Consider the following 25,165-nt stretch of genomic DNA (forward strand, 5'->3'; position numbering starts at 1 on the left):
TCTCATTTATTCAGTTTGCGTGTCACCATCAGCTAAAATGGATTAAAAACCATGACCTCGATGGGGAATATCCTTTTTTTTTCCTGACCATTTGACCATTCTTTAAAATAAGAGGAAAATTGGAATATGGCATTACGTTCGAGAGTTGGCATTTGATGTGATGAACTGATGATGATCCATTTGCATATTCTGCAGAATGCATTGCATCATGTTTACCGTTTCTTTTCCTTTTATGCTTTTTTTTTCTTTGAGACGTATTACCGATAATGTATGTTTACTGCATTGGTGAGTTGTGAGTTGTGGCAAAAGATGTCATTTATTCTCTTTTGATGCAAGTTATTTTTGGGCGGCCAAACGTAATATGGGGCAGGAGCTTAACTTCTTGGTTTGATAGAAAATAACGAGATCACATTCCCTGCGACCGGAGAGCGGAGACCCAATAAAATTTGAACACGCTGTTTGAAAGAAAAAACAGAACATCACATCAATTTAACAGTCATCGCACGAAATCTTTTCTCAGTTGAGGGGAAATTCTCAAGGAATTTCACAATTCTTTCTTGAGAACTTTCTGTTCATCTCCTATAGGCGCAGGAACTGGGCGGCCAAACCTAATAATAATATGGCGCAGCCAGGAACTGGACTTCTTAAGGCTGCATTTGGTTTGATATACAAGTTGAGAGAAAAGTCTCAAGGAATTTCACAAATTTTGTTAAAAATATTTCTCTTATTATCTAGACCAAACATAGTCTATAGGGTAGGTTGAAGAAACTGAATTAGAGTTCCATCTCTGGTTCAAAGTACAGCCATGCGCAATAAAAGGGGTGATACACAGATAAAAATAGTTCCAGGAACATGGCCATGTCTGGGAAGGGCATTAACAATTACGCATTGAATATGGCCACATTTCTAAATGCTAGTATTTAGTGTTTCAATGACCCTGAAACCCGACATGTATCGTATTATATGTATCAAATAATTTGAACCATCTTTCAATGTTTACCTCCTACTAATGCACATTTTAGCCTGTAGTACTTACATGGGGCGCATTCACCAAGAGTCTTCTATAGTCTTTCTAGTACCAATCCGTATCTGTATGCAGCGAGTGACATTGATGTAAGCAGCTGATGCAATCACCAATCCTTGACTTGTTTTAACTTTCTCGATCCATCAATTTCTGAAGAATGACCTAACACAATGTTCACAAGGGCAATAAATACCATGTATTATTCATAAATAACATGACATCACTACAATAATTAATCGAAAAGATAACTTTTCCCATGGTAAGGATAAGAGTGGCAAAGTAGAACAGAAACAATGCAAAAGATCTCAGACAGCCCAAAATAAACTCCAAGAAAATTCTCTATTGTGGTTTCCTTATTCATATTTTAATATGGTTGCTGATCATAGCTCACTTAAAATCTTTAAAACCTGCCTGTTGGCCACCCACACACAAAAATAAACTTAATAGAATTTCTAGAAGCAAATTACAGGGCAAGAACAGTTTAGCTTCAGCCCTTGATGTAGCTCCTGAGCTGAGATTAGTAGCTTCACTGGACGAAATTCAACAGACTGACTATGCACCCTGTTGTCCGTAAAACATATTAATTCACGTTGAAGAAGGTGTTCAAATGCCTGCCAAAGATAATCAAAGTATTTTGAAGATATCTTGCAAAAACCGGGCCACCATAAAGGCATCAATTCATCTGAACATATTTACTTACCCGTAAGCAGACGTTATGTGCATAATAATCAGAGGTCTGAAAAGAATCATGTATGCTTTTGTATTCTGCAAACACATGATAGAAATTTATCCTATAAGCATAAAAAGGCTATTTACTAAGCATTGAAATTATTCAATTCTGACCTTTCATTACAGAATTGAAGTTGTATGATGTTTGCTCTTTAACTTCCTGTCTCCTCATGCATACAAGAATGTACAGTTCTAGAACAGAACAATCTGCTTGGAAGTTTTAAATGAACTTAGAATGTATTAAGTTTGAAGGGAAATAAATATCTAAAATACAATTCATAAACAAATTAAATCTAATTATGTTCATAGCTCAAGAATTAAAAAAAGAAAAACCCAACTATTATTTTTAGAGTAGACAGTCCCACAACAGTGGAAATTTCTGTAGAATTCTTCAGATATTCATGCATTTCTTGGAGCCAAATTGAACACCAATTTCAGACAACTTTTGTCAAACAAATAATTAAAAATAAGTAATGGTGGTTTTTTCATTAGACATGCTGCAAACTATTGGGAAAATGTATCATTGATGAATGTCAAATATATCTGTTCTTTGCATGAATCATGATATAAATGATGTTAATGAATTGTTAAGATGTACTAGTTTACTTATGAACTGTCCGCACTGGAAATGTTAACTCAGATGTTACGTTAGAAAAGCATGGTAATGAAATTGAGGCACCAATATAAAATAGTCAGGATCTTCACCCAGGTAGGATGCAAATATCATCATACTCAGATGAAATTATGGTATCTGGAGGAAGAAGGAAACAACCACACACTTTAATATTGAGGCATCAATATAAAATAGTGTCGTAGCCAATTGCCACGGAAAGAGTTTGAAGATTTGTGTTGCATGCATGACCAATATGCTAAAAGCCTTGAGACAGATAGAACGCATCAAGCCAGGCACTTCAACATTTAGGACTGCAACAATTTATCAAAAAAAAAAAAAAAAAACATTTAGGACTGCAACATAGCACCATGCTTCCGCAGCTGACATCTCAATGGCTTCACTGTAGGCATATCTCACTCTAGTGGCAAGTAGGAAGCAATGGGGTGGGGCGGGGCCAAATTTACATATCTTATCCCCGACCTCGAACACATGTACCTGCCCCATACCCCAGTGGAGCTTGAAATCCCAGCCCCATCCCTGTCTCTGAGGGAAATGGGGATCCCCGAATTTGCCCCACCCCTTGCTAGCCAGCATGGTTTCATTCACATTTTGGATTGGCTTTCTCCATGATTTGCCCCACCCCACCTTGCCCCAAACACATGTACCCCTTGATTTTTTTGTCAAGTAACATTTGATATATCCATTCTCAAAAAATAATGTGTATATATTAATTATAATGCTATATATGTAGTATATATGTATATGTATAATGGGGCGAGTTCGGGGCAGGGTGGATAACTACTGTCCCTGCCCTGTCCCCAATTCCCTAGTCAGAATAGTTTCATGTTTCCCCAAAAACATGCCCCGACCTCGGTCAGTGGTCAAAAAAACCCACCCTAAATACTGTCCCCACCCTGTCCCTGGCCAGAATAGTTTCAGGTTTCCCCAAAACACCCCCTAACCCCAGTCAATGGTAAAAAAACCTGCCCCGACTGGGGCAGGGACCCAATGGGAGAGGGTTAGATTGCCATCCCTAGTGGCAAGTAGCCCTCTTCACAAGGGCTTTTACTTTGGCGGTAGGTAGCCCTTTCCACAATGGCTCACACTCTAGCTGCAGGTAGCCCTTTCCTTTGATGGCTCACACTCTGCTCCAGGTAGCTCTTTCCATGATAGCTTTCACTGCTCTAGGTATCCCTTCTCTTAGGTAGCCCTCTCTGTGATTCGAACTTGAGACATGGTGGTAGGCTCTGATACCATTTATTACATGCTTGACCAATATACCAAAAGCCTTAAGACTGATGGTATGTGTCAAGCCAAACTCTTTAATATTTAGGACCATAATAAGTTGCTACCACACAAACACAAAATATTAACCATTAACAAGAATTTCCACAGAATCTACAAGGGACAAGGAGGGCAAAGAACATCGAATGCCTACATATATGTGTGCATGCGTATGTGAGAAGAGTTGCTTAGAGATGTTTGGAAGAGAGAGGGAAGGGGAACTAGTAGGAAATGGTTTATAGGGAAGAGAAATTGTTTAGTTGCCATTTATATAAATAAATAGGGAAAGAAGAAATATCGGTGCAGGTGGGGTTTGTTCCTGCTGTAGATAGATAGAGTAGCAGTCATGGTTACAGGTTACAGATAGAGATGGTAGAAGAAAAGAGGGAGGAAGCTGATTAAGAGAGAGAGAAAGAGAGGAAAGAAGGAAATTTCCTTTCTACTCCTTTCTTTGTTTTTATTTTTTTCCCCCTTTTTCCTTTCAGTCAAGAGAAGGTTAAAATTGTTGTGCTCAAATAAGTTTTATAGATTATAATCGAAGTATCCTTGCTTATCAAGCAACTTTTTAACTAGTCATGATGAATGACCAACAGTAATAAAGAACAGTATTTAAAAAAATATGGGGCTTATACTTTGAGCTCACCTCAACGTGAGGCTCGAGGAAAACACCTCAAGGCTCAACCTTAGGCTCATGCCTTCTAGTATAAGGCACATTCCTCACATCTTGAGATGCCTGGTGTGTGCATGTTATAAATATGTATTTCAGACTAACATTTAAAGAGGCATTACTTTGCATTTAAAGCAATTTGATAGTTACAAAGTGGTTTGTAAGCTCATAATATTCTTATGGTTCTTATTTGAGGCCAGCTATTCATTTATATTCTCTTCCTATATAAAACTATACATTTTGTCTGATTTTAGTTTGACACTTATCTTTAAAAAAAAATGGAAACCCATGAGGCTTAAGCCTCATGCATCTAAAGGTACCAGCATATTGTTTCATGCCTCCACATTTTTAAACACCGAGAAATAACAGTCAGATGGACTGCTAACAATATACTGTAGAGAGAAAGAGAGTTAGCCGAGAGGGCTATTTCTGTAAATTTACCTCTTGTATTTCATTTTCTTCTTGTACACTATCTTCTCTTGTACTCTAAGGACAATTTGATCCTTTTACTTTTTTAATATAAATTTCTCTCTTTGGGTGTTGAGCTCCACATTGGACATACCGCAGACTTGCGGCTGTCTCTTTCTCTTCTGGATTTACAGACCTAGACCAAACTCGGACATGGTATGAGAGCAGGTCACAATCTGATCTATTGAGCTTACTTTTCTGTCATTTGAATTTTTTGGCATTCAGGGGTCTTCCTAACAATACTTGGGAACCCTCTTGTGACCTAGAATATTCTCTCCCAAGGCTGTTTTGATCAGACCTTGACAGATCTGAAATCTGGAAGTCTGCGCCATCAGCTTCATTCTTTCTCTTCGATCTGCACTTGGAAACATCAAATCTACTTGAAACTCTAGATCTAGTGTCGCCCAGAGGAGTTCTTGTGATCCTCTCCAGCCTCGTTGAAATCGGTTTGGTTTAAGAAGGGTTTTATCCTTCTCTTGGTTCAGCATACTGTGACAGTTTCCTTTTCTAGACATCTGATCGAAAGGTACCTCTCTATCATCACCTCTTCTTCGATTTCTGATATCAGTCTTGGAAATCAGCAATTTTCTTTATGTTAATAGCTTCAGAAAGAGTAGATGTCCTTCCTGTTAAATTTAATGGATCAAACTATGCCTTGTGGAAGTTTAACTTCTAGTTTCATGTCGAGGCAAAAGGCCACTGGGGCTATTTAGACAGAACTGTACCTAAACCTGATGATTCAGATGTTAAGGCTTTAAATCAGTGAAAAATTGGCAATGCAAAGATTGCATCATGGATGCTTGGATCTGTTGAGGTGACATTGCCATTTCTATGCGAGGTTATAGAACAACTTATGAGATGTATGAGTATCTTGAGAAGGTATATCAGCAATCAAACACCTTTAGGCAGTACCAAATAGAGGTCGATATCTTCTCATATTATCAGGGAGAGAGAAAGGTCTAGGAGTACTATGCAAGGTTTATTAACCTCTGGACAGAATGAATTAGTACACATGGGAAAAGATCCATCGGACTGCTGTGTGAGATAAGTAGATGTTCAAGATTGCTATCAGTCTTGAACCCTAATAGATTTCAGGTTTGAAAAAAGGAGAAAAAGGTATAGAGGAGAGAGGAGAAAGAGTAGAGAGAGAGCAGTAGAACACAAGAGTTGAAAGGAAGGACAGAATCTGAATGTTCTGCCGCCGCCACTTCTATTTAGTATTTATAGGTTATGCTAGTTACATGAAAGGACAAATCTGCCCTTGGTATTTACATAACACATAAAACAATATAAAACTGAAATATAAATAACTGGAATAACAGATTGACCATCAGCTAACCTTAGGATGACTAGGGCACATTCTACCCTATGAACAGAGTGGGACCACAGCTGTGGGGCCCACATCAGTGTTCTCTACACTCCCCCTCAAGTTGGGAATAAATGTTTATCATTCCCAACTTGGATAGATCTGCCTCTAGCTTCTTTCTTGATACGGCTTTAGTGAGGAAATCTGCTAATTGCATACTGGATGTGATGCAAGGGAGGCATACTTCTTGAGATGAGACCCTCTCTCGTACAAAATGTCGGTCAACTTCAATGTGTTTGGTTCTGTCATGCTGCACTGGATTATGTGCTAATACTAATAGCTGCTTGATTATCGCAATACGGCATCAGAGGCTTCTCATACTCAATACCCAACTCCTCAAGTAGAGATCTCAGCCACTCCGTTAGCCATTGACTTGTATTCTGCTTCAGCACTAGATCGGGAGACAACACTTTGTTTCTTACTTCTCCAAGAGACCAGATTACCTCTCACAAGAGCACAATATCATGAGGTAGACCTTCTGTCATCAACACTCCCAGCCCAATCGGCATCCGTATAGACCTCCACCTTCATGTGGTTATTGTTCTTGAACAGTATACCCCTACCCGGGCATCTCTTCAAGTATGCTAATATCCTTTCTGCCACAAGAAGATGTGTAGTTCTAGGAGAATGCATGTACTGGCTGACAACACTAACAACATAAGTAATATCTGGCCAAGTGGGGTAGAGATATAGGAGCTTTCCTACCAATCGCTGGAACATAACCTTGTCTTCAAGAGGCTCCCCACTCTCTGCACTAATCTTGTGGTTCTATTCAATGGGTGTATTCGTAGGCTTGACACCTAACTTTCCAGTTTCTGCCAGCAGATCTAGGACATATTTCCTCTGAGAGATAAAAATCCCTTGTTTGGATCTAGCAACCTCAATACCCAAAAAATACCGAAGTACACCAAGGTCTTTCACTTCAAATTCTTGATGAAGGAGCTGTTTAAGGGACTCAACCTCATGGCTATCATTCCCTGTCACCACAATATCATCAACATATACTGCAAGTAGTGTCAAGGAGGACTCTACCTTCTTGATGAATAGAGTATGATCTGACTGGGCCTATACGTAACCGAACTTCACAAGGGCTAGTCTGAATCTATCGAACCAAGCCCTAGGTGACTGCTTCAAACCATACAAAGCCTTGTTGAGCCGGCAGACCTTCTTACCTGTTTCTGCATCATAGAATCCAGGAGGCAAACACATGTAAACCTCTTCCTACAAGTCTCCATTCAGAAAAGCATTTTTCACATGCATTTAGTATAAAGGCCAAGTGTGACTTGCTGCAAGGGATAATAGGACTCGAATGGTGGTCATCTTGGCTACCGGGGCAAAGGTCTCCAAGTAATCTATACCATAAGTCTGGGTGAACCCTTTTGCAACTAACCGAGCTTTATACCTTTCAATGGATCCATCTGCATTGTGCTTCACGGTAAATACCCATCTGTAGCCAACTGGTTTCTTTCCTTTGGGCAGATCAACTAGCTCCCATGTGTTATTTTTCAACAGGGCATCCATCTCAACCTGCATTGCATCTTTCCATTCCGGGATGAATAGGGCTTCTTGCACTGTTCTTGGAATAGGGACATTGGCAACGGAACTAAGGTAGGACCTGTACGTAGGAGATAGGTGATCATAGGATAAAAACTGGGAAATACAATGGGCTGTAGATGTGCTACAATGTTGTTTCCCTTTACGGATGGCAATTGGAAGGTCAAGGTCATCTGCAAGAGGTGAAATGGCAACAATAGAGGAAGTCTCTGTGGGCCCTGGGACTGTAATACCTGGACTTGGAGCTGCAGATGAGATTGGAGCTGGCCTGGACTGCAGATGACCGGGATCAACCTGCCTGCATCGCCTGTGATAGACCCTCAACTCTTGATCCCTCTGACCACCCTCACCATTGCAGCTCTCATCACCCAATGGAATAGGTAAAGAAACTGCCCCACTCTCACTGCTCTCCTCCTGAGGAGAAACCCGAGGATAACAGGGTGTCTCCTCAAAGAAAGTGACATCCGTGGAGACAAACTTCCTCCCTGAGACAGGATCATAGCAGCAATAACCCTTTTGAGTTTGTGCATAACCAAGGAAAATGCATTTGGAGGCCTTGGGTTCGAACTTGGAGTGATGTGGTCCGAGAAGCTGAACAAACCAGGTACAACCGAATGTTTTAAGGGGAATAGAAAACAACTCCTCACTTGGGTATAGAAGGGAAAAAGGAGATCTCATATCAAGGACCCGGGAAGGAACCCGTTTAATAAAGTATACCGCCGTGAGGATAGCATCACCCCAGAAGCGAATAGGGACATTGGAGGTAAACATAAGACTTCTAGCCACCTCCAAGGTGTGCCTATTCTTCCTTTCTGCAACTCCATTCTGTTGAGGTGTATGAGGGCAAGAGCTCTGGTGTATAACCCCATGATTAAGAAGGTAAGATGCCAATGGTTTAGCAAAGTATTCCTTTGCTTTATCGGATCTAAGAACTTTGATCTTGGCATCAAATTGGGTTAGGATCATTTGGTGAAAGTTTTGGGTCAGGGCAGGAACCTCATCTCGTGAACGCATGAGATAAACCCAAGAAAAACGGGTATGATCATCAACAAATAACAAGAAATATCTATACCCACTCATGGAAGGGATGTGATAGGGCCCCCAAACATCAGTATGCACAATATCAAAAGAAATATTACTCCTTCTATTACTCAATAAATAAGACTTTCTACAATGTTTAGCAAACTCACAACTTTCACACTGCAACTGAGACAACTCAATAGACTCAAATAAAGCAGGAAACAAACTCTTTAGAGACCGAAAGGACAAATGACCCAATCGGTTATGCCAAAGCATAACCGAACTCACACTTTGAGAAACAAAAGACATCTTCTCTACTGACTCTTCCTGACGAGACCTCTCCCTGAGTAGATAGATCCCATTTGTCTCACGACCAGTCCCAATTACCTTCTTCGTCTCCAAGTCTTGAAAAACATATCGGTCAGAGAAGAAGGTTACTGAGCAGTTCATATGCTTGGTACTACTGACTGAAAGAAGATTAGTATAAAGCTTAGGAACGTGCAAAACAGATGACAGGGAGATAGTATCTGATAACTTAATATCACCCTTCCCATAAATAGGGACTAGGGAGCCATCAACAATAGATACTTTATCCCTACCCGAAGACAAATGGTAAGTGGTAAATAGTGAAGGCAAGCTAGTCATATGGTTGGATGCACCTGAATCTATTACCCAACAAGGTTCAGTAGTACCTGGAGTTGAGGCATGGTAGGCTGAGGCTCGAGTACCTGAATGTGCGAAGGCAGATGTGGCAAGAGCTGATGGTGACTGCGGTGGCTGAGCTGAACTTGCAACTTCCTTTTCTAGCTGTATTAGGGTAGCCCGAACTGCAGCTAAGGTCTCTAAAGGTGTTCCTCTTGTGCCAGATGAAGATGCTGAATCAGTGTTCACGGCCACATGAGCATTGCCCTTCTTGCTTCTCAACTTTGCCAGAACCAAGTGAGGATGCAGTTTCCAACATGTTTCTTTTGTATGTTTGGGTTTCTTACAATGTTCACATACCACATCCTTTTTGTCTTCCTTCCTCTTGTCCTTCTCTGAATTACCCCCTGATTTGGGTTTGACAGCTGCAAAGGCTGGTGTGAGAGGTTGAGGTTGCATCATAACTTTCTTTTTGGTCTCATCACTATGTACTAAGGAGTATGCCTGAGAGAGAGTCACACTGTCTCTAGCCAAAATCTGTTGCCGCACAATATCATACTCTGAATTTAGGCCCGCTAGAAACTCAAACACCCGGTTTGTCTCGACTTGCTTTCTATATATCTGTGCATCTTTGGGACTCTCCCACTCAAGAGTCTCTAAGTGATCATCTCACGCCACAGAGACTGCAAGGTAGAGAAGTATATTGAAATCGGTTTCTCTCCTTGTTTGAGGTTTTTCACTTCACATTTCAATTCATATGCCCTGGCAACATTAAGGGGTTGGGAATAAGTTTCTTTCATAACATCCCATATCTCCTTAGCTGTCTTTGCCCACAAGTAATTTCAACTAATATGAGGTTGCATAGAATTACACAGCCATGTCATAACCAAGTAGTTTTCTTGGATCCACTTGGTATACGTAGGGTCTCCCTTGGGGGGTTCTTTCACATCTCCCAAGAGGTACCCTAATTTACCTCTTCCCCCAATAGCCATCACGACTGATTGGGCCCATTCCAAATAGTTTGATCCATCAAACTTTACGGTTGTTATCTGACCACCTGTCTCAGAAACACTACCATAACCGTTGTTTCCAAAACTGCCTTCTACCTGATTTTTAAACTCCATCTCGGTCAAGTCTCAAAAACAGTACTTGGACTACCAATCACAATCAAAACAGTGTGGGACCAATCTATATTCACAGTGTATGTGCACAAAACAGGTAGAAATCTGATCTGAAACCAACTAGCAAATACAACAGCAACAGTCTGTACAGTTCTCACCCCTTAAGAGAGTTTGAAAACCCCAAAAGGATCTGAAAAATCAGCTTAGAAGCAGGTCTGATATGCTTGGCAGAATTAGGGTTTTAATCAGTCATTAAAGAAAACATTTCAGTTGCACATTCCAATCAGTACCGTACAGATAGACTTGCAGTAGGGTTAATATGAAACCCTAAAAGCTGATCAATGCTAACAAGACTTGAGGACAACTCCAGGTAAATCGCAGGGTTTAGTCTAACATTAGGGCTTGCCGCAAGCTTATTAGAGTTTGCCACAAGATCACTTTCAAACCCTAGAGTAGGAGAAAAAAAACCCTAAGGCAGTTCGGCCCAACAGTAGGGTTTGCTGTAAAACCCTAGAGAATAGAAGGGAGAAAACCCTAGAATGGTTCGACCACCCTTTCCAGATAGGTCCAACCTATCCTCTCTGATAGTACTTCTCTTAGAAAATAAATAACTTACAAGAAAAAACTGTCTGTTGCCTTCCAAGGTTACCCGAACCCTAGTCTTCTCTGATTCTTCCTGATCACCAACACTCTGCAACCGTGACACGTCTTCAACAGCTGCTAAACCCTCTGGCAATCTCCAAGAATCAGTCCACGAACTCCACTTTCTCAGCTTCCAGCCCTAGGGGATTCTCATGTAGTCGGATGGACTAGACTCACATGAGAAACCCTAACCTTGCTCTGATACCAAGTAGATGTTCAAGACTGATATCAGTCTTGAACCCTAATAGATTTTAGGTTCGAAAAAAGGAGAAAAAGGTATAGAGGAGAAAAAGTAGAGAGAGAACAGTAGAACACAAGAATTGAAAGGAAGGACAGAATTTGAATGTTCTGCCGCCGCCACTTCTATTTAGTATTTATAGGTTATGCTTTACATGAAAGGACAAATCTGCCCTTGGTATTTACATAACACATAAAACAATATAAAACTGAAATATAAATAGCAACTGGAATAATAGATTGACCATCAGCTAACCCTAGGATGACTAGGGCACATTCTACCCTACGGACAGAGTGGGATCACAGCTGTTGGGCCCACATTAGTGTTCTCTACAAGATATATGAAAGACACTTTGATAGAAGGAAGGTTATGCATTTCCTAATGCATCTCAAACCTGAGTTTGAAGTTGTTAGGTCTAATATCCTGAGCCGAGGAACACTTCCTGATTTACATACCATTCCTGGGGAAATTCTGAGAGCTAAAACCAGATTTGCTACATAGACCACACGTGATGGGAGAAAAGACTCCAATATTGATGTTGTTTCCCTGGCAACCAAATCAAAAGAGAAAAAGGATTTCTCCAGGATTTAGTGCTATGAATGCAAAGAGTTCGGACATGTTGTCTCACATTGTAAGAAGAAGAATACATGCACATATTGCAAGCAACAGAGAGCCAGGGACATATCATTATAGAATGTCCAACTCGGCCACCAAAAGGAAATGGATCTAATCAAAAGAAAGGGTCTTATAAAGCCTATCAGACAACCATGGAGAACTCAAATACCTCATCCACCATTACCTCAGTGACTTAATAGGATAATTCTTCTGGTGGTATTTCTAATGATCATATTTGACATCTCATGTCCTCGACTATCTCTTCCGCTTTCTTAGCTATTGGCATGTCTGGTAAGTCTTCTACTTTTTGTCCCTCATCAAACCACCTTTAGATTATAAACTCCGGTGCCTCTAATCACGTAACGGGGGCCTCTGTTGGTCAGTCTCCTAAACCCCATCTTTTTAATAGACACATTCTCACTGCAAATGGTGAAAAACTAGATATACTTGGTTGTGATGATTTACACCTATCTACCTCTAAATCATCTTATTTTCACCTACCCAAGACCTTATTTGTACCCAAATTAATCACTAATTTGATTTCTGTTGGTCAACTTGTGGAAGATGGTAATATTGTTTTGTTTTCCTCTAATGGTTGTTTGATACAGGACCAGCAAATTGGGGAGGTGAAGGGGAAGGGGCGTAGATTGGGTCCACTGTTTGCTCTAGAGTTTGAGAAGAAGAAAGTTGATTCAGTCTCTCCTTCTTGTTTACTTTTACTGCATCTAATTTTGAACCTTTTAGTTGTAATAGTGACTGGAACTTGTGACATAGACTCCTCAATCATCCTTTTACTAAGAAACTTGATTATCTATTTGTTTCTAATAGCTTACCTAATGCTATTGCTTCTTTTAAGAATGTTAATAAATCTTGCATTACTTGTTGTTTGAGCAAAAGTCCTATTTTACCCTTTCCTTCTCCTTTTGAGCATGCAACAGTACCTTTTTATTTAATACATAGTGATGTTTGGTCGTCTCCAGTTACTTCTAGATTGGGATTCAAATATTTTGTTACTTTCATTGATGACAACACTTGCTTTACTTGGATTTATTTTCTCCACAAGAAATCTGAAGTCTATCATAAATTTAAACTATTTCAAGCCTATTTTACCACCCAATTCAAAGGAAAAATGTGTCCTACAATCTGATTCAGGGGGAGAGTACTTTGATGGGGATTTTCAGGCTTATTTGAAAGAACAGGGAATCCAATCCCAAAAATCTTGTCCTGGTACTCTACAACAAAATAGAGTAGCAGAAAGAAAGAATAGACACATCTTGAGTGTAATTCGGACCCTTTTGCAAGACTCATGTTCCTTCTTGGTTTTGGGAGGAAGCAGCCAGCACTGCTGTGTATCTAATAAATCTTCTTCCATCATCTGTTTTGAATAACACCTCTCCATTCTAGTCCCTATTTCACAAACCTCGAAACCTATCATTGCTCAAAGTTTTTGGTTGTGTTTGCTTTGTTCATCTTCCACCCCATGAACACACCAATTTGACTGCATAGGCAGCGTTATGTGCATTTGTGGGGTACGGTCCTGACCACAAGGGATTTCTGTGTTATGATCTCGAAACCCGTCGTATCAGGATTTCTTGTAATGCCATCTTCTTGAGCACACATCTTTCTTTGAGCATATTGTTAAATTTCTTGCTCCTTCTGTCTCTTTGTTGCACAACTTTGATTCCACAAATCTTCCAAATACTCCAACATCACCTGCGTAGCAACTTTAGACCTACTTTAGACAACAAAAGTCTACATTAGCTCCTACGCGCCCTCCGCCTTCTCCAAAATCAGTTGCTGATCCAGTTACACCATCATTCCTGTAACTTCTCCTAACCCACCACTTAAACCCACTACACCCACATTGCGCCGCTCTTCTAGAATTATTCACCCTCCTGACCGCTATGGTTATTCTCTAGACCATAGTTCCTTCATTGCTATTTTATCCACCACAGATATTCCCAAGACTTATCAGCAGGCTGTAGCAATTCCACATTGGAAAGATGCCATGGACTCTGAGATCCGAACCCTTCCTGAGAATGACACACGGGAATTTGTCAAGGCTCCTCTTGAAGCCTCTCTCATTGGGAACTGTTGGGTCTACTCAGTAAAATTGAAGCCAGATGGAAGTTTAGATAGGTACAAGGCTAGACTTGTTGCTCAAGGGCATAAACAGGAATATGGGATAGACTATCTGGAGACGTTTGCTCCTGTAGCAAAAATGACTACAGGCAGAATCCTATTAGCCATCTCTACAATTAAAGACTGGACAATTCATCAGATGGATGTGAAGAATGCATTTCTTCATGGAGAATTGAAGGAAACGGTTTACATGAAACCTCCCCCTGGATATGACAAAGATCCTCAACTTGTTTGTCGTCTCAAGAAGTTTTTGTATGGCCTGAAACAAGCACCTAAAGCCTGGTTCGAGAGATTCAGATATGCAACCACTGATACAGGATTTATTCAAAGCTCTTCTGATCACTCACTTTTTACTTTGCATCGGAATCAAGGTGTAACTCTACTTCTTCTATATGTTGATGATATAATCATTACAAGGAATGATGTGGAAGGAACCACTGATCTAGAAAGACTCCTCAGTGACTCCTTTAAGATGAAGGATTTGGGCCCTTTAACCTACTTCTTGGGACTTGAGGTCAGCCGTAATTCCCATGGCTATTTTGTTAACCAGCATAAGTATGCAATGGATCTTGTCAAAATGGCTAATCTCAATGAGTCCAAGACTGTTGATACTCCCTTGGAGGTTAATTTGAAATTAAGCAAGGATGAGGGCTCTCCTCTTGAAGATCCTACTCTGTACCGACAGTTGGTAGGCAGCTTAATATATCTCACGATGACTTGGTCGGATATATCATATGCAGTTCAGATAGTGAGATAGAGAGTTAGCCGAGAGGGCTATTTCTGTAAATTCACCTCATGTATTTTATTTTCTTCTTGTACACTAACTTCTCTTGTACTCTAAGGACAATTTGGTCCTTTTACTTTTTAATATAAATTTCTCTGTTTGGGTGTCAATCTCCACAATGGACACACCCACAGACTTGCGGCTGGCTCTTTCTCTTCTGGATTTACAAACCTAGACCAGATTCTAGCATATACATCTAGGAGATAGGAAATCTGATATGAATTTTTTTTTTTTGATGAATAAATCTGATATGAAAATTTGTCCAATCTCTTATACTCCTAGTAATCCATGATCTATTGATTTATCAAGTTACTTCTTCCAAATCAAAATGCACATTTTTTTATGATCGTTGGAAGTTATACAACAAAAATTAGACCTCATTAAACAAAACCCAACATGGTTAAAAATGTTATCAAGCACATTAAAAGCCATATTTTTTAACATTATTTTATTGCTATAATTAAGGGCCATTACTTGGTGTAGTGGTAAAAATCTATTGCACTTACTGTAGATTAAAATACATCAGCACCCATGTAGACCAAGGCAAAGTACAATGAGAATATACATACAAACTCACTCCAATCAAATTTGATGTCGGAAGGTGCATCAGTAAATGCTTGGCTCTGAAACAAATGTGATGTTGTACCTCAACAAAGCTGGACTAATTCTTGCAAAACCAACCAACTTACTCATTCATTTGTGAAATAATACTTCCTAAGATTTTAATTGGTACACCGATTACAAGAAAGATTCAACAGGAGCAAGGGAGGAAGCTAGTGCCAGCACAACTTTTTGTTTCTTGGTACTAGGACAAAATAGGTTTTATATCTTAGGAAGAAAGTATTTGGAAAGCCAACTTTTCTCTCTTTTTTAGAGTAAAATAATAACTCATTGAAAAAAAATATATACAAGAGATATACAAGCACAACTCAATTTTCAATCCTTTTAAAAGAGATAGTTGATAAGATATTAATGGCAGATCCTCCACAAGAAAAGGGAAGATTAAACAAAGTTTTTGGCATTACATCTTTCTGTGACAAATTTCACGATAGAGAATAAATTTGGAGATAAATCCAAGAAGAATGTGTTACAACAAATCCAATATGAAAATAAGAAATGGTAAATATGATGACCCAAGAATCAAATAAACAAATTAATAAAAGGATTCTCGGGCTATCAGATATGCCCTCAGTACCCCTCGGGATAAGTACTGTAGACCATCAGTCTAGTAATGAGGTACCCCATTGGACTGCAACTTCAACAGAGTTGGCTGATTTGGAATCTTATGGAATGAGGGATTCTGATGTAGGACACAAAGGAGATAATATTCAAAGTTATTTGTCAGTTATTTAAGCCTCGACTTAAAATTGAAGAGGAAAAAACATCTTGCTTCCATTACTCATAACCTGAATCTAAAGGGTAAAAATTTGTTCATTTTACTTGATTTTGGTCTCATTAGATAGGTCATTCAATTACCTATCCAACAAAACCAAGATTGTATTATTAAGATATCAATCAGATGAGTTACGGCCAATGTACAGATGGTTGATGAGTCTGACAAGATTTCTATTTTTGGGTATAAGGTCCATAATATTGCTGTGTTAAAATTGAAAAGGTCTATATAAGGTCCATAATATTGCTGTAAAGGAGAATGAAGAGATTGCTAAATAAAATTGTGCCTTTTGGATTCTTTGGGTTTGATTTTTTTATCAGTTCTTTTCTTTGCGTTTTTTTCTGAAGGATTGTTCTTTTTTTTTGTTCAATTGAAGGATTTTTAGCATTTTAATACTTGATTTGCAAAGGGAGGTCTTACTCTAACTACTCTTCATTCTCTATTCTTTCCTCATTATTATATATTTGAGAGATTTGATCATCTTGAAGCCATCTTACATTGGGTTAACCTTAGAAATGAAACATGTAACCTCTCTAATCTTGTCATTGTAGCATCCAACAGCTGCTAGATAACTCCTCTGCATCCTATGATTATCTTGGGCTTTTCCTCAATGTTTATCCTTGATATACATAAAAAGAAAGAAAGAAAATTTTAGGGCCTGAATCTTGACAAAAGTTCCATCCTAATAGAATCCCTTGATCCATTCAGATCTGAATATACAAAAATCACCATGTCAGAGGCTCTAGTTCCCGATTTATGCATTTTCCGAAGGGAGCATCCACTGAATTATACCTTTACGGAGTTCCCAAAAGGGGGATGTTGAGTATTAACCTTGTAATACAAAGGAAATAACATCTAAAACAAATTCAATATGCATTTGGCCACTGAATTTTTAGAAGTGTATATGCCAGGGAAAAATTATGTTAGCAACATGATCACAGCAAAATAAGACAACCATGGAGAAGAACAGATTACTGTAAGAATGAAAGGCAAAGACTCATACAACAACTACAATAGTGATAAGTAAAATTAACATGTACATCAGCAGGATAAAAACTGAAGAGTCAGGAAGCAAAAAGTACAATAACCAGAAAATAATTGAAGTTCACATACCTTGTAGACTTTCAATCTTGGGTTGCCTCTGAATACTTGAAATTGCATTCTTGAAATTCTCAAGTGATAGAAACCCAGTTTCCAAATCCATATAACAAACAGCTTGAAATCTGGCATTATCATTTTTGAGTCATGTAAGTTTCTGTAGAGTTTGAAACATGATTTGCAGTAGCAGAAGTACATCACAACAGAATCCCCAAATTGTGCGTCTAGGTGCAGAAAAGGACTTACATAAATCTCAACAAATAATTGACACTGGGATCAGTATTTGATAATGTAGTAAGAATTTCTATGAATTGTTGGTCTCCCAATATATTCTGTAAAAAGTCAAGGAATTTATAGCAATGTAACAAAGCAAGTCCTCTAAAATGTGTAAGTAAAAGGATAGTCACCAGTTGACCACTTACAGACAGTTCAATCTCTGATCAAGATGAAAAAGAGGGAAAATGACAGAATAGTTCCCCCTAATAATAGTCATTAGCATCCACTCTGGTTAACAAAATATGTATATTTTGCCCAATCAAAGAAGTTTGACACTAAGACACTTCAAATAGATACTAAAAGGCATACCCATCTAACATCGGCAAATATAAATAGAAATCAAGGGATGATGGATGCCAGGAATAATGATCCTAGGAAGCCCAACATGCTTATACATCTAAGCAGATTTACATTTTTTTATAAATAGCAGATGTACAACAATTTAACCTATACTTTAAGTCCTAAACAAGTTTAGCAGCACGAATGCCAAAATGGTGACATATTGATAAAGAATGCTGCATGAATATTATATGTAATTCATTTAGCTCTTAAGATTTCATTTATTGTTTCATCAATAGAAAAGAGAAGTGTAAATCATACATCTTGTTGCCGCGCGGTTTGGCAGAGGGCAACAAAGTAAATTCACTCTTCAAGTTTTGAACGTTATCCGAGGACCCCAAGGCTTTGGAAGAGGTTGACCGAAGCCAAGGACAGCAAACCGAGGCGAGGTCCCTGGTGGCCTGAGATATTGCAAGATAGAGTGTCAGAGGCTTCGAGGTGGATACCCGAGGCGAAGGCTCCAACGCTCAAGTTAGTACGAGGTGTGAAGCTAGAGAGAGTGTGAGAGTGCTCCTGGAGAAAGTCCTCGGATGCACTAGATCTCCCAGAATTAATGTTAGGTAGATAATGTAGGTGCAAGAAGTAAATGAGTGAGTAAATGTTGGAGTTACTTAGTTCCAACCCCTTTTCAGGGGCAGTTACCTCTTATTTATACTCAAGTGTGCTGGTGGTAGGTAGAGATGAACGCTTCGGATGAGAGTCGTACGAGGTCAGGCTACAGGCCTTGGCGGTACGCCAGATAGTTATGTGATTGGCTCCGTACGAAGGTAGCAGGGCTCTCGCCTACTATGGCTGACATTAGCAGGCGTTAGTGGGCTGGGCTAAGCTAACCCACATCACTTGCCCCCCACTCATGAGACCGAGGTGAGGCCTCGGCTTCTGCCCGTAATAAGGGTGGTCATCGTAGTGAGGCATCGGCTTCGGTCATTGGGAGTAGCGGTCGTAATGCCTTCGGAATCGTCAGCTGAGGAATGCCCTGCAGTGGCGTCATCTTCGTTGTTCGCGTCGTCTCTCTTCAGTTTGGCAATGTGAGCGACGCGAATGTCTTGGCCTAGTGGGGGTGTCCTATATCCCACATGGGTAGGTCACCCTAGTGGGGCTACCGTGCAGGAGACGGCCGCCCCAGGAATCTTGTGTGTCAGGTTGAACGGTCCGTCCGATGGTCCATTGCGAATGGGTCTTTCGGTTCGCTCAGCGGGTTGCTACGGGTGGTCTTTGCGGTTCACCCGGCGTCATTTCGCGTTTCGAGGGGATGAGCTAGGAGGTAAGTGAGACTGGTTCGCAGGAGCGGGGGACTCCCATGTCCGTTGGATCTGCGTCGATCTAAACCATTGCTTTGAGCGTTGTTTCGTCTTCCGAAGGCCTACTCTAGGGGGCTCCCGTCTTCCGAAGGCCTACGCGAGGTGGCGCATCGCGGTTGGATGGTGGGAGCGAATTAGTTTCAGTCGTCAGATTTGGAGAAATCTTGGCCATTCATTTTCCTTTAAATAGGGGCCCTGGCGGTGCCTTTCTTCTCCATGTGGACTTAGACGCCCTTGCTCTCAAGTGAACGTAGCTCCCTAACTCCCAAGTCTCCAGAACTCCTTTGCCTCTTTCTTTCTTTGGGACACTCCATCCTTTTTAGGTAATCTCAAAATGTCATTTACAAACTTTGGTCCCGAGTGTCATGAACTCACAAACATCTCAGGAGGGAGCTCTCCTGCAACCCCCTCTCCCTCATCTTCTCTAGGTTCCTTAGCTGTAGTCCCCCATTGACAGGAGGTGGCCGTTTTGAGGGAGAGGCTAACCTCGGGGGGTGTCGAAGGCAGTCGCCGGGGATGTGACTCTCCCCATGAAAGCACCGCCTCAACGTCGCCAAGGGATCCTGAGGGACCTCCTCTCTACGAGCTTGATGCCACGGAACTCGTCACCGGACCAGTAGGAGGGAGTGCTGCCCGAAGGGTGGCTGATGCTGGTGTCCCACGTTCAGAGTTTGACAACTCCTTGGACGTGTGCCAAGTCAAATCCCTGGCGAAGAGGTTCCGTATACCTCGGTCCTACAGCCTGTGGGTCGCCGACATGGGCGATAAGCTGCGGACCCCCGAGGAGGGGGAAATCTGCATCTACCAACATCTTTTAGAGTTTGGCCTTACGTTTCCCCTCCCAACCTTGATTTCTAAGCTGCTAGAGTTGTACGACATCATCATCAGCCAGCTCGTACGTAACGCCCTCCGGACCATCATGGCTATGATGGTGTGGGCTCAGCTCAAGGAAGTGGAGTTGACGTTGAAACTATTTTGCACCATGTTCATGCCGAGGAAGCATGCTTCAGAGGCCAACATGTACTACTTCCACCCAAGGAGAGGGAAGCTAGTGCATAACCCCTCTTCCGTTCACGGGTGAAAGGACAAGTTTTTCTACGTCTCCTACCCCGGGGACTGGTGCTTCAGGTCCGACTGGGGGAAGGCCCGCGTTGTAGTCAAGAGATGTCCCCCACTACTCCGTGACGAAGAGGCTACAGTAGCAGCTCATCTACTTGTGATGGGGACATTTTAGGCGAAGTCGTTGGTGAAGGAGGAGATCCCCCTAGTCTTCATTGGGATTACCCGAGGACCCCAAGTCTTCGGAAGAAGTTGACCGAAGTCGAGGACAACAAACCGAGGCAAGGACTATGGTAGCCAAGGACTGTTGACCGAGGCGAGGTCCCTGGCGCCCTGAGATACTACAAAACAGAGTGTCAGAGGCCTCGGGGTGGATACCCGAGACGAAGGCTCTGATGCTCAAGTTAGTACGAGGTGTGAAGCTGGGGAGAATGTGAGAGTGCTCTTAGAGAAAGTCCTCGGATGCACTAGATCTCCCATAATTAATGTTAGGTAGACAATGTAGGTGCAGGAAGTAAATGAGTGAGTAAATGTTGGAGTTACTTAGCTCCAGCCCCTTTTCAGGGGCAGTTACCTCTTATTTATACTCAAGCATGATGGTGGTAAGTAGAGATGAATGCCTCAGATGAGAGCCATACGAGGTCAGGCTACATGCCCTGGCGATACGCCAGATAGTTATGTGATTGGCTCCGTACGAAGGCAATAGGGTTCTCACCTACTGTGGTTGACATTAACAGGCATTAGTGGGCTGGGCTAAGCTAACCCACATCACATCTTAACAAAATTTACCATAAGAAAATACTATAAGTATTAGAACTTTGAAGTTCCATCAAATTTGAAATTGCATTAATATTGACTAAGAAAGATGGTTTAAAAATTAAAGTCAAAGCATGTTGATACCTATATCCATGCCTTGAATTTTAAAAGTGAGTAATCTTTTTTCCTGTTTCGTGTACCAGAGTGTTCAAATCTACCTTCACGTCTGAGCGTTTTTTATCAATAATAGAACTCAATCAATGATCAAGAAAACTGAAAAAGACCTAAAGAGTACAAGAGTGTAAAGTACAGAAGACGATACAAACAACCACACGAAAATATAGGCAAGTCAGCCTGGTACTCAAATATTAAGAGAAGGGATACATGAAGCCTTGCATTGAACTCTGTGACGTAGTCATTAGGAAATTTTGAGTCTGTTGGCAACAATAACATGTCCTCTAGCAATCTACATAAATAATAAACAAGGAGATCACCATAAAATATTATATTAGATTTTGTATAACATGTTCTTAGACAATACCAAGATATCCCTTGGAGTAATAATAACCTCTGCACATCTCCGTTTGATGGAGGAAGAAACAAGAGCTTCCTATGGGAAAAACGAGACCGTACTCTCTTTTCTAAGAGTTGATCTGCATCCTGCACCACACATAGTGCGTAATCAGGGTATATTTCATGAAACTTCAATTTCTCAAACAATTTAAATTCCAAATGAAGAACCTATATATGATTGTATCTATCATCCATTGCATGTTTTGTCCAAAAATGATAAAATAAGCTATATAGTTCAGGGCATGGAAGCTTTTCTAGTTATTTTTATCTTGAAACAATGAACCAATTTACATGCAGAGTAACATACTTGCACTCTATTGCTTACCACTCCAAAACAAGTATAAATTCATACTTCAAGTCAATTTCTTTCCAATGTCGAGCAATTGATCATGAGTAGGTTTTAGCATGTGACAACCAAGTCCACCAAACTCCTTGAAGTTTATGTTGTATACCAACATAAGAACAATAGCATATATTTGACACCGTGGATCCCTTTTTCCCATAATCGGTGTCTTTCAAAATGATGCAAGATGGGATACCAAATGCTGAAATAGAAGTTAAGAATTAGATACCCCATATATATGGTTTTCACAGAATATATAAAATCTTACCAAGCGGCAACTCACACCAATAACCACAGCTTGTGAAGTTACAGATTGCATAGCATCCAACAAGCTATAGAGTAATCGCTGCTTTCCCTGAAAAGAATTGGAAAACAGTAATTGACAATGTCTAAAAGAACCGATTTCATGGTAGCAACAAGTTCAGCATTGAAACCTATTGCTTAATAAGGATACTTTTATTCCAATTGACAGGCAAAAGAAAAAAAAAAGAAAAAGAATAAAAGCTGACATAGTAGGTGACTAGGTATCAAACTTTCAGGGTACAGCAATTGCAAAGAAAGTAAAAAGAAGCAGATGACAACTTACAGCATACCTGAGTGAAGAGATCAAACTCATCCAGCACAAAGATGATTGTCTTATAAGCTAATCCGCATTCTCTGACAATAAAAGGCACTCCAAATAAATGAACGCACAAGAAAAGATAACTAACCCTGAATTGAAAGAATATATAATAAAGAAAATTTTATAGGAAACAAATAAAACCTAATATATAATCTGATGGGAATCAGAGTATCAGACCCCAGAATATTAGCAGAAAAATGCACAGTTGCAAACCCAAAAGGACCTTAACACCTGGAATGAATACATGATTCATGGTCCAGGTCCACAAAGTCATAGTGACCTGAATCAGGCCTTGGCATATCTAGTAGTTGGTGGTCTTTGAGGAACAAGTGGAGAGAATGGTCTGAAGATTTGCAAAACCCTTGATTTTGAGCTGAATGACAGTGTTGTAATTTTTGTTCTTTTTAATAGTTTGGATCCATCAGCCTGTGGCCCACCTTTGATTAATGTATTGCCCAAGTAATGTTGGCCACATGAAATTTTAATATTTAATAAAAAATTGCCTAAAAGAAGGTATTTATTCTTGCATGTGGCAAGGATTTGGGGCTCAAATTTGCTCCATTGATAGGAGATAGTGAGAGGGATGTTTTGGAGCCATTTTGGGCCCCAAACTAATTTGTCACATGGAAGATCCTTGTTTATACAGCCTTCCCTCTCTAAATAGCTCAACCATACATACACATGCATGTATAACCAGTTGATCTGGTTTAGTGTCACACTGATTCTAAACTGGGTTTCCTTGTTCTCTCTGACTTTATTACCCTAACCTAGCTCAGGTCTTTGTCATCCCTTGTTAACCTTTAAACTCAAAGTCACTGGCAAGTGGCAACCTAGAAACCCTTAAACCAGTCCTTATTGATCCGATTAATTTTAACACTGGCAGCCTTAAATTTAACCTTATCTGACAAACAACTCTAAATCATATTGCCTGACATTATTTGTCAGCCTTTTGGTGTCCCAGTCCACATGACAGTCATAATGGATAAAAGAGAAAATTTACTAAAACTTTACTCACCTCAACATGGCTATCATAAACTGAGCATTATCATCAGAGGAAGCCTACAAAACCACATATTGTCGAGACAATAAGATCCTTTTCTTTCGAGATTTGAAACGTGTCATAGTGACATTTGCATGTTATACCATTTTTGAGAACAATAATTGATGCTCCAAGCATAACTGTCTAGCAATTTCCTGAAATACAAACAAGCACGACACTGTAAAAAGAAAAGAAGAAAAAGTAGAGACCAAGAAGATTAATCCAGAAAAAAATAGACATGCCACAGACCATGCAAGGGCTTCAATAAAACAACATCACACGTGAATAACTTATTAAAGTGAAAATAACAAGGATACCTTAAATATAAATAAAAAAAAAAATTGTAGAAACCAAGAAACCATGTACTTTTGGGTGGACCAGGAAGCAGAAAGCTTCATATTTTCTAAATGGTCATGGTAGGATCACTTAAATAATCTTCATGGAGAAAAAAGTGTTGCATGTCTGACCTTCAGTGCACAAGTGTCATCACTGTGCAATAGTCCGTTCAATCTGACCTGAGATGTACACATATAAAATGGTTAATTCTCTTCCAGATTTTAGACGTTTTTATTAAGCATTGCAAAACGAAAAAAAAAAAAAAAACATTAAAAGTCTAATGATATTGAGAAAAAAAAAATAAACACAATTTTAACCAGGCAAATCATCTTTCACCACTAGCCACTCAGAATTAGTGTAGGACAGATATTGCGCAGAAGATGTAAAAGGAGAATGCCAGATAATACCATACCACCGATATCATATCTGGATGTTCCACCTGTAAATCTTTGAGAACAAGCTCCAACACCTAAAAATGAGAGGAAAATAATAAAGGAAATATAAAAATAAAAAAAGAGTCAGAAATAAAACAAAAACAAGTCTTATGAATGTTCAACTGAGCTTATTGTGAATTTGAACAGCACACACAGCGATTTTTCCGCAACCACGGGGGCCGAGGAGGAGGATTGAGTTGTTACAGGTTTCCGTGACTGAATTTGATATGATGAACTTCAGCTTACTGGAGAAACAGGAAAAACTTCGTGACTTATAATAAAAACCCACCAAAGCAACAACATAGTGCATCTTAAAGGAAAACAAAACTTAGGGTTATAGATAGAGCAATGAGACCTGTAATTGCTATCTGGAGAATCCGATAACAGTGAAAAGATATAATTAGGGTTACAGAGTCTCCTCCGAAGAAGAGCTATAGCTCTCTGGGCTGGATTGTCTCCTTCCATTGTCTTTCTTTCCTTCTTTTTGGTTTTTTCTCCCCTCTGTTTAACTGTAACAAAAGATGAATGAGCGGGAAAATGGCGGGAAAGATGAACCAGGGCATGTTACCGTACTTCCCGATTTCTCAATTGCAAGATTACTGAAATATCCCTATTTGGCACGAATTTACGACCGAACCATTAGTTTGGAGCCACGCGTTAAGACCAAGACCATAGGTCGGTCCACTA

At 40.0% G+C, this 25,165-nt stretch overlaps 1 protein-coding gene across 1 annotated transcript; it reads right to left on the reverse strand.

Moving 5' to 3' along the window:
• Nucleotides 1–704: 704 nt before the first annotated feature.
• ORC4 (origin recognition complex subunit 4) lies at nt 705–25,049 on the reverse strand. The gene is made up of 16 exons (XM_088982250.1): nt 24,834–25,049; nt 24,633–24,723; nt 24,457–24,513; nt 24,176–24,223; nt 23,813–23,863; nt 23,685–23,728; nt 22,641–22,704; nt 22,316–22,402; nt 21,700–21,791; nt 21,516–21,597; nt 17,647–17,732; nt 17,416–17,525; nt 1,868–1,960; nt 1,725–1,789; nt 1,492–1,635; nt 705–1,186 (listed from the first exon to the last, which is right to left on the reverse strand). The coding sequence occupies exons 1-16, from the start codon at nt 24,941–24,943 to the stop codon at nt 1,151–1,153; spliced, it is 1,260 nt and encodes a 419-aa protein (XP_088838376.1). The 5' UTR covers nt 24,944–25,049; the 3' UTR covers nt 705–1,150.
• Nucleotides 25,050–25,165: the final 116 nt, after the last annotated feature.

This window comes from Nelumbo lutea, chromosome 4 (assembly GCF_056320005.1).
Source record: "Nelumbo lutea isolate HS-2025 chromosome 4, American lotus-T2T, whole genome shotgun sequence".
NCBI classification, from domain to species: Eukaryota; Viridiplantae; Streptophyta; class Magnoliopsida; order Proteales; family Nelumbonaceae; genus Nelumbo; species Nelumbo lutea.